This window comes from Lampris incognitus, chromosome 16 (assembly GCF_029633865.1).
Source record: "Lampris incognitus isolate fLamInc1 chromosome 16, fLamInc1.hap2, whole genome shotgun sequence".
NCBI lineage: Eukaryota > Metazoa > Chordata > Actinopteri > Lampriformes > Lampridae > Lampris > Lampris incognitus.
Window position 1 is genome coordinate 5,611,315 of NC_079226.1, and position 18,475 is coordinate 5,629,789.

General features: G+C 43.1%; 1 protein-coding gene across 1 annotated transcript in view; it reads left to right on the top strand.

Annotated features, from left to right (window-relative positions):
* Nucleotides 1–18,475, top strand: part of sptbn5 (spectrin, beta, non-erythrocytic 5) — a 150,739-nt gene that overhangs the window by 85,323 nt on the left and 46,941 nt on the right. The window contains 11 exon segments of the mRNA XM_056296305.1: nt 1,338–1,495; nt 4,873–5,005; nt 6,805–6,950; nt 7,144–7,258; nt 7,496–7,606; nt 7,993–8,172; nt 10,313–10,516; nt 10,682–10,831; nt 15,176–15,280; nt 15,671–15,859; nt 16,267–16,422. Coding sequence (XP_056152280.1) covers nt 1,338–1,495; nt 4,873–5,005; nt 6,805–6,950; nt 7,144–7,258; nt 7,496–7,606; nt 7,993–8,172; nt 10,313–10,516; nt 10,682–10,831; nt 15,176–15,280; nt 15,671–15,859; nt 16,267–16,422 — 1,647 coding nt within the window.

Consider the following 18,475-nt stretch of genomic DNA (forward strand, 5'->3'; position numbering starts at 1 on the left):
GGAACTCTGATGGTTCCACAAATTTAGATCGAGCCCCAGTACGTTCCCTGAGGAACCCCTTCATAAAGAAGAACCATTAAAGTTGAGGCAATACAAATATATTCCTTAAAATAGTGACGTGTGAATCGAATCGCATATGAATGTGATGAACTTTCAACCAATAGATTCAGTTACAGCATAACCACCTACACCCAACAGACCCATAATTATTTTTGTTAGCTGCAGCTGTGTTTATTCTGCTATGCTAACATCACAGAGTACCAAGACCACGCTGCCATGTTTTTAGTTAGTTAGCTTGGGATTAGTTACTCTTTAAGTTACATTGTGACGTGTAGTGCTTATAGTTTGTCATTGTGACGGGTTGTGGTGCAGACCTGATTTAACCTTGTCAACCCGGGACAGATTAAATAACGGCTACAGAGAGGATAAGACACAAAACTACACAGCTTTCCCCCATATACAATCTATAGATATCCTGTTTTAACTTATAGGTGTTTTTAGTGCTTTTAATCGCATTTAATAAACAGGCTGTTGATTCCCAGCTGTGGTGGAGTATCACATCATCGTCATATTGGATTCATCTGTCAAATGAATGGCAGGGGAGGCCGGGGGGACACGAAATGATCTGTTATGAATCAAATGAATCCATTCAGAATCTAATCTTTACACTTGGACAGCCCGAAAGAACTGAGCAAACTCCATGTTTATTAGTCTCCAGGATAAAATCACTGCTTCCAGTTTGGCTGTGATGGTTTTAAAATACAGTAAATCCTGTAGTCACTGTCAATAAGCTGCTGTATGCCAGATTAAGACACAACACACCTAAACGAACTTAGTAAACAAATACAGACATAAGGTTGTGAAAAGTTTTACATCTTTATAAAATATTAATGTTACATTTTACAACTGAGTTGTAAAAACATATTTATACTAATGCAGTCATCTGTAATATGAAATATCGAAATCAGTGTTTCCCTACCTTTTTTGCCACTTTTACAATTAAAAAAAAATCTCATGTCATTATCCACTACGATACAAAGAATTAGCATAAAATTTGAAATTTCAAAACAAGTGCTAATTTCTATTAATAAAAATATTACCTGCTTTTATTTTATTTTGTTATTTATTTAGTATATAGTTTCAGTTTTAAATGGAATTTGAAGTTTTTCCACGGCACTTCTGGTCAACTTTTAACAGCGTATTAGTTTTCCATGGCACACTGGTTGAAAAAGATGTATGAAATAAGACAATTTTTTTTTTCTCTGAAGGAGCAACACTTTAATAGGAATCAAAATATCTTCTCGTTCTCTTCTCCTGTCCATGGTGTCCTCCTGCAGGTGTTGGAGGGTCAGCTGGAGGTGCTGCAGACGGAGGTGGAGATGTTGGGGCAGCAGGTGGAGCAGGCTGTGAGGGAGTGGAGTCTGGAGGAACTCAACAGACCCTACAGCCGCCTCAGCAGCCTGGCTCAACAGCTCCACCATCAAGCAGCTCTCAGGTGAGTGTCCTCTTTCCACCAGTGGTTTACAAACCGTGAGAAGGTTGCAGCAGGGGGTCAGGTGGGTCACGGGATTTCCACCATAAACACATTTTGTTTGAAGACAGAGAAATAAAAAATGCACACTACTCATGATGCCTTTCCTATAGAGGGCACCCGTTGTAAAAAGAAGCTGTTGATGCAGCATTTCCCAACCTGGGGCCTAGCTGAAAAACCATTTTGAAGTGCTCTAAACCAAGTGATGGGGAAAATCCTCCAGCTGCAATGAGAAAAAAAACTGGGCTCAAAAATACAATATGAGCTGCAGCACTCAGTCTTCATTCCATCTCCACGCTTTAAGTCACGTCAGTTTTATTTGTATAGCCCAGTATCAAAAATTACAAATTTGCCTCAAGGGGCTTTACAGCAACACAACATCCTGTCCTTAGACCCTTGCTTTGGATAAGAAACAACTCCCTCAAAAAATTGACTTTACTTACAATGAGTCTGATTTCTCTACATTTGCAGCAGCGAAAACCATATAACGTGCGAGTTAGCCTGCCCGGTTTTACACCTGGACTGAAACAAGCTCTCCGTTTTCACTTGTTAAGCTTTCTAGCACTTGTCAGTGTACATTTATCTTCTTTTATTGTGATCAAAAGGAAAATTATTTGTTTTCATAGTTTTGAGTCTATGCAAACAATGCAATGATTTTATTTTAAAAGAATCACTAAATCAAAAATCACTAAAGCAGCCCGCCTTCTGCCCAGTGCATGCTGGGATACACTCCTGTTCCCCTGAACTGCATTAAGTGTGTAAGTGATCACTGAATGAACTGATCTGTATTTCCCTGAGGTAAAATAAACTTATTGGGCAGAGAATGGTACTTCAGTTGTTTGAGAAATTGCTCAGAAGTGCTTCTGTAAAATACCAGAAAACAAAACCCAGCACAGAAAATACTTTGCTTTTCTCTTTTTACATTCAGTCACATTCTGTCGCTGAATCTCTCCGTCCATGGATTCATGTAGCTTTCCAACTATCCAACAGCCTACCTGTCTGTCTGACTCTCCTGCCAGAGGATGAACTGTCTAACTCTTCCTCTGTCTGTTGCTGTCTATCTTACCATCTATCTATCTGACTGTCTCTCCTGTTGTAGGCCAGAGGCTGACAGAGCTTCTCTCTCTGTTCCACTGTGTAACTAATCCTCTCTCTCTCTCTCTGTCTCTCTGTCTGTCTCTCTGTCTGTCTCTCTCTCTGTGTCTATCTCTCTGTCTCTGCCTGTCTGTCTCTCTCTGTCTCTGTCTCTGTGTCTGTCTGCCTGTCTCTCTGTCTCTGTCTGTCTGTCTCTGTCTGTCTGTCTCTATCTCTGTCTCTGTCTCTCTCTGCCTGTCTGTCTGTCTCTGTCTGTCTTTCTGTCTCTGTCTGTCTATCTCTCTCTGTCTGTCTCTCTCTCTCTGTCTATCTCTGTCTGTCTGTCTGTCTCTCTCTGTCTGTCTGTCTCTCTCACTATCATTCAAATTCAAAATTAAAATTGTAAAAGTGCTTTATTAACATGACAAATAGGCACTTGTATTGCCAAAGCAGTCGTTACAAACACAACAAGAAGTCGGAACATATACCCGACATGTACTTATACACAGACACATACAAGAAGTCAGAACCTCTTCCCAACATGTACTTATACATAGACACATACAGATACAAGAAGTCAGAACATATACCCAACATGTACTTATACACAGACACATACAAGAAGTCAGAACATATACCCAACATGTACTTATACATAGACACATACAAGAAGTCAGAACATATACCCAACATGTACTTATACATAGACACATACAAGAAGTCAGAACATATACCCAACATGTACTTATACATAGACACAACAAGAAATCAGAACATATACCCAACATGTACTTATACGTAGACACAACAAGAATTCAGAACATATACCCAACGTGTACTTATACATAGACACATACAAGAAGTCAGAATATATAGAGGTGCAGTACAAAAACCAGACTGGTAATCAGTTACCAGTAGTACTTATTGATTATTGATTATTTAATTATAATTATTATTATTATCTTTATTAATTTTATTTTATTTAAAAGCAGTAGGATAGTTAGGACGACTATCTGTGCGTGTATGTGTGTGCATAGAGAGAGAGAGAGAGAGAGAGAGAGAGAGAGAGAGGCTGTCTGTGTGTGTGTGTGTCTGAGTGTAGTCTTGGGCTTCTTTGTGTAAAAAGTAGGAAATATGTGTGTGAATATGTGTATCATTCAGCATCCCTCAGATGGTGGCAAGTGAGAACATATTGTGCAGCTATAGTACAGCTCTCTTTGTCTTCACCCAATAAATGGGGTAGTTTACTGTGGTTTGGCAGAGCATCGAATTTGGGGTATTTTTCTTCAAATTTTGGGAAGAAGCAATTACGGATTGATTGGAGTGTTTTGCACTCTGTTAAAGTGCAGCTCTGTCTCCACTAAGTTGTCTTTGCACTGCTGACACTTGTCTCTTGGCAGCCAAGTTTTTTTTGTGTCTGCCAGTTTCTACTGCTAAGCGATGCTCACCGAGTCTGTAATTTCGTCAGTGTATTTCTCAGATTTATTGCTTTTGTTTTAGTTAGGTAATCTGTTAATGTGTATTCTCTGTCTAGGGTCAGATAGCATTGCATCTTGCTTTGTGATTTTGTTTTGGATTGCCAATATTCATAAGAATTGTCTTTTAGGTTTGAGGAATTTTTTTAAGCCGAATATGTTGTGTAGTCTGGACCTGGTCTTGTGCCTTAAAATGTGTTAGTGGAACAGGATGGTAGAAGACCAGGTTGGTAGGAGAGTTCTTATCTTTGCTCAACACTTGGCATTGCAAGGCTTTATGGAAAGAGTGTGAGTCACCGAATTGTAGGTGTTTCTAGAATTTGACTGACTTTTTTTTAAAAATTTCATTAATGTATATGTTAAATAGAGTTGGGCTTAAAGAGCAGCCCTATCTCACTCCACACTCCTGAGGGATATATTGGGTTCTTTTGGATCCAATGTTAATGCCACACTTAGCGCCTGAGTACATTGATTTTATAATGTCATGTGTTTTACCCCCTACACCACTTTTAATTAATTTGTAGAACAATCCATAATGCCAAATGGAATCAAATGCTTTTTTGAAGTCAACAAAACAAGTGAATAATTTATTTGGTCTCTCTCTCTCTCGCTCTCTCTCGCTCTCTCTCTCTCTCTCTCTCTCTCTCTCTCTCTCTCTCTCTCTCTCTCTCTCTCTCTCTCTCTCTCTCTCTCTCTCTCTCTCTCTCTCTCTCTCTCTCTCTCTCTCTCTCTCTCTCTCTCTCGCACGCTCTCTCTCTCTGTCACTCCCTGTCTGTCTGTGTCTCCTGTCAGAGGCCAGCGGCTGACGGACGTCCTCCATCTTCACGACTTCATCCGGGAATCGACAGAGATGGAGGAATGGCTGAACCAACAGAGGCAGACAGCGGCTTCTCAGGACCTGGGAAATGACTACCAACATGTACAGGTGAAATATTTCAGTATATATCCCATGATGGCCAGGTAAGAGCTATCATACTGTCATAAATCTGTTGCACCACGATAAACCCCGTTTATCTGCCAATAGGCACATCCACTCATTTCTTCAAACCTTCACACTGGAAAACTGAGACACTGTGGTGCCCTGCTGCAAAAATACAGATAAAACTTTACAAGAGAATGAGAAGAAAAGGTCACTAAAGGGAAGATAAATGAATAAATTGAAACATTTATTTAAGTAAGACGTGTACATTTTCCAGGAAATCAAGTGTATAAAACAGTTTTGAAACAGCAGGCGTAGCAGCTGTTGGATGAATCCAGTTTTCTGACGGTCCTCTTAGACATAGAGACTGTCAGTGGAACGCTTTCTTTCTGAATTATTTAAATTAAAATGTGACTTTAAGAAGGTTTCATCCAGTACATGAATGCTGTTTACGGTCCCTCTGAGAAGTAAAATGTGGGATTCACACTTTCTCATGAGCAGCTGTAAATAGTGATTAATAAATGAATAATAAGACACATAAGCTTTCACAACTTATTAACTTTTGCAGATGGCTTAAAGATCCAATCTGGCATTTATTTGTTCATATCAAATGAGCTATAATTACATAGATAATCAAGAGTTTAAGTTATATATTGAAAATACGCAATTTGTGTCTTTCTGGACTGATGGTAATTGAAAATATGGTAGTGGAGACACCCTGTTAGTTTAAATTTGAATCAAGGATTGTAGCTTTAGAATATCGATAACCATCCGATAATTTTCTAAATAATTGCTCACAACAACGTTAGGGCAAATCATTTAGTCTAGACGGTGTAGTCTGGTACGCACTGTCAGGAGGAGTTAAGATTAAAAAAGGAAAAGACACGAGATACAACTCTGATGTAGTAATAAGGCTGTTATTACAAATTTGAAGTCATCTGTTAATGTTGTGTTGTAAGTCCTTAAGAAAGAGCTTTATGAAAGTAACTTTTACACCAACCTTTGATTACAGTGATGTAATTTATATGAATTCTGCTGATTTGAAACACTGTAAAACACAATGCTCTCAGATTCATGACCCAAGTGTTGCTGTAATTAGTGATTAATAAATGAATAACTTGGCACTTATAAGGTTTTGTAACACTTTAACTTTATTACAGCTCCTTTATTAAAATGTGATCTATTTTCTATAAAGAAAACCTATGCTGACCAACACGGGGGGATTGCTGCTTCAATCCCCGTGTTACCTCCGGCTTGGTCAGGCGTCCCTACAGACACAATTGACCGTGTCTGTGGGTGGGAAGCTGGATGTGGGTATGTGTCCTGGTCACTGCACTAGCGCCTCCTCTGGTCGGTAGGGGCACCTGTTCAGGGGGGAGGGGGAACTGGGGAGAATAGTGTGATCCTCCCACGCACTACGTCCCCCTGGTGAAACTCCTCACTGTCAGGTGAAAAGAAGCGCCTGGCGACTCCACATGTATCGGAGGAGGCGTGTGGTAGTCTGCAGCTCTCCCCTGATCGGCGGGGCGGGGGGGGGCAGCGACCGGGATGGCTTGGAAGAGTGGGGTAATTGGCCGGATACAATTGGGGAGATAAAGGGGGAAAAAATCCCCAAAACAAGCAAAGAAGACTTCTGCTGTACCCTGCTGCTTCTCAGTTTACTGGAAAAGTTTTCTTTTCAGATTATCCTAAAAGATACAAGTCTGACATCAAGGCAGACTCACAGATATTACTATGTGGATTGCTGCTGACTGCTGTGGGTTTCCGGTTCTGGTCCCGGTCCCGGTGTGGTTCTGGTTTTGCAGGTTCTGCGGGGGAAGTTCGAGAGCTTCGTGAAGCAGGTTTTGGTGGGGGAGGAGCGGCTGCAGGGCTGTGAGGAGCTCGCTGACCGCCTGCTGCGACACAGACACACTCGCAGTGACACCATTACACACTCACGACACACACTCAGGTACACCGACAGCACCACAGTCAATAAGACAGACAGGCAGTCTGTGGGTCCATTAGCTGGTCGGTACATTAACCTGTCACTTTGCTTGTGAGATTGTTTGCTAGGTATGCAGGATGTTCGCACGTTAGATACTCTGAATGATTCAGTCAGGTATGTGATTAGTTAGCTTGTTGTTAATCAGTTATTTTTGCAGGGCATCATGGGAGGAGCTGCATGCCATGGTCAGGGAGCGTCAGGAGCAGCTGCAGACTGCAGAGGAGTGTCACCGATTCAACCAAGAACTGAGTGATGCATTAGCACATATACAGGTCTCTGTCTGTCTGTCTGTCTGTCTGTCTGTCTGTCTGTCTGTCTGTCTGTCTGTATACCTGTCTGTCTGTCTGCTGTGGTAAGGAAATTGAATATTACAGTTCTGTTTGATTCTACTTTACGAGCCAACCAATCAGAATGCTTCCTTTATAGATGAGGTTGATGTCATGTTTCTCTTTCTTTCTTTGTTTCATTCCAGCATAACTGTATCTGTCTCTTCTCTCTACCCTCTCTAGGAGCGACAGAAGAGTATTCCGGATGACGTAGCGAGGGACCTGAGAGGAGTGATGTCACAGCTGAGGAAGCATGAGGCTCTGCTCCATGAACTGGCAACCACCGAGCAACAGGTGTGTGTGTGTGTGTGTGTGCGTGCGTGCGTGTGCATGTGCGTGTGTTGAGGGGGGTGTTCAGCTGGCACTATTTTAAAGATATTAAAAAACTAAATGGTAAAGAAATGGAGCATTTCTATAATTTTTTTCAGAGAAATTGAACCTCTGGCCGAACCTGTTTGTTTGGCCTGTGTGTTTGTTGAATTAATAATGACAATAAATAATCATCATGATGAATAGTTTGGCCTGTTTGCACATATAACAGTTTGTCTTTTTGGTTATCTTATTAAAGTTATCTTACGTTAGTGTTTGTAATTTTGCCAGTTTAATAATTCTTTAACTCTTTTGACTCATACTGTGGCCATGTGTTTTGTGTGTGTGTGTGTGTGTGGGGGGGGGTATAGGTCCAGGAGCTTTTGGACGGTGCTGACTCCATCCTGGACCTCTGCTCTCAACACTTAAGGCTCTGCCTCCAGGAAGTGCAACAGGAAGTGGTAGAGAGCTGGGAGGAGCTTCGGCTTCACACTGAGGAGAGAGAGGCGGAGCTTAAGTTTGCCTGCTGGAGATACCTGTTCCTAAACACGGTACAACTGGATGGATAAATAGATGATGGAAAAATAAATAGATGGATGGATGTACAGATAATTGGATGAATAGATGTTGGAATGGATGTATTAAGGGATTGTTGTTGTTTGGTGTAGATTCAGGACTACATGCTCTGGTGTTGCTAGGTTGAAGGTGGGATGGATAGATGTATGTAACCCCTTTTTCACTGGCGGGCAACGCCAAGCACATTTAAACAAGACAAAGGCCTAATGCTACCAGTTACTAAAGTGTTACAATACAATCCAATGGCACAACAGGATCCTAAATTCTCAGCGGTGGAATGGTGAGCTGACTGAACTTCCTGTGTACTAGTAGGCTAGTGCCACTAATGACAATATTAGTGATAAATGATAATAGAAATAATTAACCAATGTAATAATCAACTTAGTAGCGCAGTGCCTCCACTGTGAAAATACCACACTTACCTAAGGCTAGTGAATGGTGTATCTTCCCAGAATTAAACAAACATGTGAATCAGTTATAATAGTGGTGAATGCAGATCTTATAACCCTGCTGTGTACTGAATTACTGTACAAGCTTATTACCAACACTCTAAAAGTAACCTACGCTTTGCATAAGCGGAAATGAGCTGCCAATATACCCGAAATATAATTAATAATAATAGGATTTATTTGATAATAACGAGAGAGAGAGAGAGAGAGAGAGAGAGAGTACCACACGAGTGTAGTACTGTTGATTAAATAAACAAACCCAAAGAGCTACCTGAAACCTAGGTTCAAGCTAGCTGTAGCTTTTAACCTAAGTAGCGTTACAGACCAGTGTTAGTAGCACTAGCTGTGAATCGCACAGCTTAACACCCAATGAACAATAGCAATATGCTTAAATCGATAACAGATTATTGACATCGGTACATTAATTGAAATTACACAAGGTGTGACAACCGGTCACAATAAACAGGAAGAAAAGTATCAAAAGAACACAAAAATACCCAGCGCTTTCCGTTGGGGCCCGTTGGTGCATGTAAAACAGCTCTCTGAGCTGAGGGCAAGGCAGCAACCACTACGATGCCCAGGCGGCGAGTAAAAGTGTGTGTGTGTGTCAGTATAAATGCAGTTTCAGGTTACTCGCAACCCATCGCTCCCTCGACCGGGAGACTGTGTGCAGTCCAGAGGATGGAAGGCGTAGTGCTAGCCTAGCAGCTGGCAGGTGTCGGCTCCCCGTTAGCGTCCTCAGCCGCAAGATGGCCACAGGTTGCAATGATCAGAAAAACCCTGGCGAAGATGGTGATCCTCTGGTGGGCCCAGCACCGGAGAGCAGATGAAGCGAGTCCTCTTTGGACAGCAGACAGGTCCCGGGAATGGAGCAGAGCGGATCACCTAGTTAGCTCACAGTCCAGCGCAGCCCGATGACTTCTTGCTAGCCTCCACAACTCAAGTCGGCTAACACACTAGCACTGGATGCTAAATCCACTTAGCTAGCTAGCGGCTACACTGGCTATAGAGCATAGACAAAATAATCGTAATACTATAAAAAAACAACCACACAAGCAAGCATACGACCACGGGCCAATCGCAACACTCCTGAACTCAAATGCGGGCCTAGTACACGGGCTGTGTATAAAGTCCCCGCGAAACTGGTACTGAGATGGAGCAGCAGAAAATTGACCTCTCTCCAGGGAGTACTGGCTTGGACTCAGCCTCCTCTCTCTCCGTGAGGAGATAGAATGTTGACATCCTCGCGATTTCGTGGGCATAATAACTTTACACAATATCATTGGATGATAACAAAATTCAAATAAAAATACAAAGAGCAAATACATTTCATTGGTTTACATGTTTAGAAACTTATAAGAACATAGGAAATGTTTAAGACACGAAGCATGCTGGTAAATTAAGTACCACAAAGTATGTACAGTAAGCAGTATGCTAAACAGTACAATGTCATAACATATGCATTACAATAAACAGTATTATACTAGGCCTCTATTTACATCCTAGGGGCCTAGGATTTGGGGGTCCTTAGATGTATAAAGGGGTTGTTGTGTGTTGTAGGTTCAGGACTACATGCTGTGCTGTGTGGTGCAGCCAGGTTGACGGTGGGATGAATGGATTTATAAATGGATGGATAGGTGTATAAAGGGGTTGTTGTGTGTTGTAGGTTCAGGACTACATGCTGTGGTGCAGCCAGGTTGGAGGAGCGATGGCTGCAGAGGAGAGCATCAGTGATGTGGCCACAGCCGACCTGCAGCTGGCCCAGCACCACCAGCTGTGGGCGGAGATAGAGAGCTGGCAGACGACCTATCGGCAAGCCCTGGACATGGGGGAGGAACTACAAAAGGAGGACCGGGCCAATAGAGGAGAGGTGGGTGGAGAGTAAAGAGAGAAGGGAGGAACAGGGGCAGGAGGGGAGTCATGTCCCTCAGTGAAAGAACAGTTCCTCACTATTGATACACACTGATTGTAATAGAGAGCCTGGTTCATGGGTGAGGTGGATGATTAAAAAGTGTGTGTGTGTTGGGGCTCACAGGTGTCTGAGAAGATGCAGGCGCTCCGTGCAGAGCGAGATAAACTGGCGGAGCAGTGGAAGAGAAAGCATGGCTGGTTAGAGACCACACACCTGGAGCAGGTCTTCTACAGAGACACAGACAGCATGCACAAGACCACAAACTCACAGGAGGTACGTGTGTGTGTGTGTGTGTGTGTGTGTGTGTGTGTGTGTGTGTGTGTGATGCCGGGTAGGTTTCTGTGTAGCAGACCAGTCGTATTAAACAGGATCAGTTCATTACAAAATAAAAACATTATTGCCACAGCTCAAAACATTTGATGACTCGGTTAAAATGAATAAACTGACATCGATCAGCAGCAGTCTCTGTTGTATGGTCTCATAAATACAGCGGAAACTTCTGTGACTTCTGAATTCTTCCCGTTTTCATTTTTGATGTCATTTCTCTTCATGTATTTACAGTTTGATCTCCCGATTTACAAAAATCGCAAAAAAGGAAAAATGAGAACTTAATGGACAGATTCACTTTTCCTGAACCCAGACTTCCTAAAAACGTTGTCGGACAACATTCTGAATAGTACAGACAAAAGTGCCTCTGATCGCTTCAGTATTGAGAAACTTCAAACTTTACAGAATCTTCAAGACAGTCCAATGGAGCCAAGCCTTCAAAAAACAACACTACGTAGTGGATGTAAAAAGTCTACACACCCTTGTTAAAATTGCAGGTTTTTGTGATGTAAAAAAATGAAACAAGTGAAAAACTGAACCCTTTTAGGGGGGGGGGGGAATACAAAACATTTTATAAGCGAAATAACTTTAGCTACAGGATTTAAAAGTTATGACCAAATAATGACCCATTATTTAACATTATCTTTACCTAATTGCAAGTAAGTTGATGATGTACATCAACTAGTTCTAGTCTGCCATTGATGTAAACATAGGCCTAGTTTAATTTTTTAAACTTATTAACTTTGATGCCACCAAATCCTCCCCTTTCAATAGCAGCTTCTTCCCCACAGCAACAAGAATGATAAACACTCATGGACTGCCACCCTAACACCCAGTCACTAACACTATTAACTTGGACTCATTCATTGCTGTTGTTGGTGTTGTGTAGCCTTTACTGTATTTTATGTTAATTTATTGTTTGTCTCTTGTTACTAGCTGCTCTACAAAGACAAAAAAAATCACCAACTCGTTGTGTGGCAGTAAAAGCACTTTAACTTTGATCAATAATGTAAGCCTACATTCACAATATATAACATTAGCCCGACAACAGCCTATAACCACTCAGTTCAAATCTCAAATCTCAAGTTTAACAAAACGCATGGTGCTTTTGAAGACGTGAATAATCCTGAACACTCCTCTGTAACTTGCCATTAAGTTAGCCTAATGGCGTCCTACAAAACGTATTTCCGCCAGGTAGGCTACACCATAAACCGTTATTAACCATTTCAGTATTACAGACATGTCTTTAAGAGTTTTGTGTTGCATTAATTCCGGGAGAAAAATCAGTGGTGTAGTTAAACATCTGCATGTAGGCTAATCAGCAAAGTTAGCTAGCACACGTTAGCCTGGCCATCACGTTAGCCACATATCTTAACAGGCTTATGATAACTAACTAACGTTACAGAAAACTGACCTTGTGGCTTCACTGGATTAATATTAATCTAACCTACCTCAACGTGTTTCTTCAAGTTGGACGGGGAGTTTTTAAAGGCCAATATTTGATTCACTTTTGGTAGGCCTAACAGCCACTTCATCCTGTAGGACGAATCTTTAACTCTAACAAACGAAAAAAGTTCTTCCAAATACGGCCACGGGTGTGCAACATAATCCTCGCAACCGTCACCACCACGGAGTTCACCGGGGTGGTCGTCATTTGGTCCTGGAGTTGTTGGGTTAGCAGCAGCAGGTGCTTCCTTCATGGTACCAGTAATGTGACATGCCATTGCCTGGACATGCAGGACTCCTTATTCTTCGCGCTTTGCGGTTGACGACAAACAGGCATTACGTCACAAATTTAAATTTCTTCTGATTTTATTTTGTAGTAACGAGTAACGAAGATGGTTAGGAGAAATGTATCGGAGTAAAAGTATACATTTTATTTAGGAAATGTAGTGGAGTAAAAGTCAGGAGTGATTTGCGACAGAAGGGTACCAGCAAGAGTTAAAGGGAAAGTTTACAAGATGGTAGTGAGACCAGCTATGTTATATGGTTTGGAGACAGTGGCACTGACGAAAAGACAGGAGGAGGAGCTGGAGGTGGCAGAGATGAAGATGATAAGATTTTCACTGGGAGTAACGAAGAAGGACAGGATTAGGAAGGAGTATATTAGAGGGACCGCTCAGGTTGGACGGTTTGGAGACAAAGCAAGAGAGACAAGATTGAGATGGTTTGGACATGTGTGGAGGAGAGATGCTGGGTATATTGGGAGAAGGATGCTGAATATGGAGCTGCCAGGGAAGAGGAGAAGAGGAAGGCCAAAGAGGAGGTTTATGGATGTGGTGTGGGAAGACATGCAGGTGGCTGGTGTGACAGAGGAAGACGCAGAAGACAGGAAGAAATGGAAACGGATGATCCGCTGTGGCGCCCCCTAACGGGAGCAGCCGAAAGTAGTAGTAGTAGTAGTAGTAGTGGAGTAAAAGTGAAAGTTGCCAGAAATATAAATAATCAAGTACAGATACGTGAAAATTCTACTTAAGTACAGTAACGAAGTATGTGTTCTTCATTACATTACAACACTGATGTCCCTACCATAGTCCAGACATATGACAAATACAGGAGATTGTTGTCTCATGTAGGAGCAACCAGGACTTGGCAGAAGTTCCTGCAGCTCCTTTAATGTTGCCCTATGCCTCTTGGCAGCCTCCCTGACCAGTTTCCTCCTTGTCTTCTCATCAATTTTGGAGGGACGTCCTGTTCTTGGTAATGTCACTTTTGTGCCATATTTTCTCCACTTGTTGATGATTGTCTTCACTGTGGTCCATGGTATATCTAATGACTTGGAAACTCTTCTGTAGCCCTCTCCTGATCCTTACCTTTCAACAATGAGATCCTGTTCATGCTTTGTAAGCTCTTTCTGGACCATGGCTTTTGCAGTTGGATGCAACCAAGAAGATGTCAGGAAAGTCCTGCAGGAATAGCTGAACTTTATTTGGGGTTCATCACAGTCACTTTAATTGATGGCAGGTGTAGACCAACTACTATTTAATATAAGTTTGAATGTGATTGGTTCATTCTGAACACAGCCACACCCCCAATTATAAAAGGGTGTGCACACTTATCTAACCAGGTTATTGTACATTTTGTATTTTTCTTTTTTTCCTTCAAATGTTTCTGACTGTTTGCAATTTCACATTAAAGATGGGAAAAGTTCCAACATGATTCGTCTTGGTTTTATTTTTTACATCACAAAACCTGCCATTTTAACAGGGGTGTAGACTTTGTATATCCACTGTATCTCCTTTTGAGAGATATCATCCTCATCATCAGGTCGAGTATCCTCGGATGGCTCTGACCCTCTCACGCCACCCGTCTCTATCCTGCATAGCAGCTGGGAGATCCTCAGATGGGTGCCCTGTGTTGTCGACAAGTTGATTGATGTCATTTCTTGCAGGCCTTCCCACACGTGTCTTTCCACGTTTTTGTGACCAAAGCAGAGTGTCGCTTGCAAGTTCTTCCTTGCTCCTCCAGCAATGACCAGCAAATCGAACCCTTTGTTCTCAGACAGTGTTTGAGATGGCGGGTATGTTGCCATAGAGACACTTCTTTGTAGGGTGCTTCTTCCAGGGTACATTTAGTGCAGCACCTAGCATTCTGGTGAAAGCCCCATCAAGTTTGGATTCAAGCCGTTTAGTGAGGGTCCAAGAAGATGATCCATAAGTGAGAACGGACTCAACTGTTGCTCGAAAAAATTCCCACTTCAGTTTATCTGGTAATGTGGACTTCCAGATGACGTTAAGTCCCTCAATGGCACCCCAAGCCTTTCCTATTCGAAGCTGCGCATCTCTTTCGGTGGATTCGATGTTGCTTCCCAAGTAAATGAATTCCGAGACAGATTTGGTGTTATGACCATCTGATGAGGAGATGATTCCTTCTTGGTTGTAGCAGATGAAATCAGTTTTCCTAGCGTTGATGTGGAGGCCTACTTGTTTTGCTGCATTTTCAAGACTGAAAAGACAGAAAAGACTAAGATATACATACGGGGAAGTGGCAATAAAAGCAGTGGAGAGTTGAAAGTGAAGTACTTTAGCTGTAACTAGCAGTACAGGACTTCCTGTTGTCAGAAGTTTACAGGTGGTTGGGATGAACTGCAATAAATGTAAAGTATTTCCAAACCAAATTGGATGTTTTTCCTATTCAAAACATATCCTGAGAAAAACGTCAATAAATAATAAATAAATGAAGACATGTGCAACCTATGTGTGACCGATTTGAATTTCCTGTTTCCAAGAGGAACATGTTCTTAGTAGCCACTTTGTGTGTGTGTGTGTGTGTGTGTGTGTGTGTGTGTAGGTCCTGTTGCAGAACAGCGCCCTGGGCAGTACAGTGGATGAAACAGAGGTTCTGATCAGACGTCATGAGGCCTTTGAGAAGCTGCTGTCCTCCCAGGAGGACAAGGTCAGGTTCCGATCTGTTCTGACCCTCGTCAGTCCAGCATCACCCCTTCAGATAATAAAGCCCAATCATCTCTTAAACTGGGTTCATACTGGGCAATGTTCCCAAAGACTCTCGGTCTTTGTTTCCTGTTTCAGTCTGTTTCCCATATCACTCTGTCTCCTGTTTCAGTCTATTTTCGGTCAGTCTGTTTCCTGTTTCAGTCTGTTTCCCGTGTCCCCTTGTTTCCTGTTTCAGTCTGTTTCCTGTTTCAGTCTGTTTCCCGTGTCCCCTTGTTTCCTGTTTCAGTCTGTTTCCTGTCAGTCTGTTTCCCATATTACTCTGTTTCCTGTCAGTCTGTTTCCTTTATCAGTCTGTTCTTCTGAATGTGTTTCTCCCCTGTGATGGGATCAGTTCTCCTCTGTGAGGGAGCTGGCAGACAGACTAAAGAAGGAGCTGAGCAGAGAGAAGAGTGGGCAGATCCAAACCAAGCTCAAGACTCTCCTCCAGCGACGTGAGAGGATCAAGGAGCTGTCCGTCAAGCGCAGGGAGGAGCTGGAGCTCTTCAGGCGGCTGTGTATCTTCAACCGCGATGCTGCCGAGGTAAACCAACAGACCAATAGAAGACTGAGGGAGGGGCCAGGCCCCGAATAGAGACTTTAGGGTTTGGCTGATCCACTCTGCCTGTCTGTTCACCTGTCTTCCTATCTGTCTGTCTTTTCAACTGCCTGTTTGTCTGTGTGTTTGTTTGGCTGAGTGTCTGTCTGTCTTTCTGTCTATTGTATCTCTGTGTATCCGTCCCTCTTTCTGTGTCTGTTTCTGTCCATCCAGTACTGTAGTTGAGTGTGTATGTGTCTTTATCTGTGTATGCATGTATCCCTGTATCTGTGTTTTTGTCCATATGCATCTCATCTTGTTTTCGTGTGTGTGTGTGTGTGTGTGGTCATTGCGTTGTGTCTGGCCTTATGTCTACTCACCTGTGTGTGTGTGTGTGTGTGTGTGGACTCCAGGCACAGGAGTGGGTGGGTGAGCGGATGCAGAAGATGGTGGAGGACAGTAAGATGGAGCTCAGCAGCCTCCGGATGAAGATGAAGCTGCTTCAGAAACATCAGGTGTTTGAAGCGGAGATCCTGGCACACAGCAAGATCATCAGTTCTGTGCTGCGGGTAAGACTCGGGTTCTGGTCCTGGTGTATGGGATGGACAGATGAGATGAGGTTAGGTCCTGGTGTATGGGATGGACAGATGAGATGAGGTCCTGGTGTATGGGATGGACAGATGAGATGAGGTTAGGTCCTGGTGTATGGGATGGACAGATGAGATGAGGTCCTGGTGTATGGGATGGACAGATGAGATGAGGTTAGGTCCTGGTGTATGGGATGGACAGATGAGATGAGGTCCTGGTGTATGGGATGGACAGATGAGACGAGGCGAGGTCCTAGTGTAAGGGATGGACAGATGAGATGAGGTCCTGGTGTATGGGATGGACAGATGAGACGAGGTGAGGTCCTAGTGTAAGGGATGGACAGATGAGATGAGGTCCTGGTGTATGGGATGGACAGATGAGATGAGGTTAGGTCCTGGTGTATGGGATGGACAGATGAGATAAGGTCCTGGTGTATGGGATGGACAGATGAGACGAGGTGAGGTCCTAGTGTAAGGGATGGACAGATGAGATGAGGTCCTGGTGTATGGGATGGACAGATGAGACGAGGTGAGGTCCTAGTGTAAGGGATGGACAGATGAGATGAGATGAGGTCCTGGTGTATGGGATGGACAGATAAGATGAGGTCCTGGTGTATGGGATTGACAGATAAGATGAGGTCCTGATGTATGGGATGGACAGATCAGATGAGGTTAGGTCCTTGTGTATGGGATGGACAGATGAGATGAGATGAGGTCCTGGTGTATGGGATGGACAGATGAGATGAGGTCCTGGTGTATGGGATGGACAGATCAGATGAGGTTAGGTCCTTGTGTATGGGATGGACAGATGAGATGAGATGAGGTCCTGGTGTATGGGATGGACAGATGAGATGAGGTCCTGGTGTATGGGATGGACAGATGAGATGAGGTCCTGGTGTATGGGGTGGACAGATGAGGTGAGGTTAGGTCCTGGTGTAAGGGATGGACAGATGAGATGAGGTCCTGGTGTATGGGATGGACAGATGAGATGAGGTCCTGGTGTATGGGATGGACAGATGAGATGAGGTCCTGGTGTATGGGATGGACAGATGAGATGAGGTCCTGGTGTATGGGATGGACAGATGAGGTGAGGTTAGGTCCTGGTGTATGGGATGGACAGATGAGATGAGATGAGGTCCTGGTGTATGGGATGGACAGATGAGATGAGGTCCTGGTGTATGGGATGGACAGATGAGATGAGGTCCTGGTGTAAGGGATGGACAGATGAGATGAGTTCCTGGTGTATGGGATGGACAGATAAGATGAGGTCCTGGTGTATGGGATGGACAGATGAGATGAGGTCCTGGTGTAAGGGGTGGACAGATGAGGTGAGAGGAGGTTAGGTGGTGTAAGGTAGGATATTGTTACAGTGACCATTGCCATGGTGGTGTAACTTAGTACCAGGTACAGAAGTGAAGTTGTCTTAATCCTTGTAAAGAACGTCCTCAAGGCTCTCATGTCTTTTATACAACAGTTGCCAACATGTGTTTTGTCTGACAAGTTTTCACCAAAGTAGTGGATTTATAGCGCATAACAGCATGAAAGTGTGACGTCCAGCCTCCTGGTACCACTGGCGATGTAATGCTCCTCATGTGAACTGACAGTACGAACTGAGACTAGCTTTTACCCATCAGTTGGTGTGAAGCCACCTGCGGTGTGAAAATCTCCTACTTCCACCTTCATTAGTCCCAAAGTGGGCAGCTGGTGTAGCAGCAAGACAGGATATAGAACAGACAGCAAACCTGCATAAATCCATCCATCCAGCCATCCATTATCCAAACCACTTAGCCTGCTCTCATGCTCATGTAGAATACTGGTCTCTGATTGGCCGGAGGATTACATTCAGGAAGGGATATTCCACGACAAGGTGTACATCAAAGGATTTTAATGCACAATTCAGAGGCGAGGAATCGCCCAACACGAAACGGTCACTTACCAAAGAGTTAAAATAAAAGCCTTCACTTGTTTTTTGTTGAACATTTTGGGCTTATTTTTTTGGGTTTTAAAACAAAAGTTAGCCGCTAAGCTAACTTTG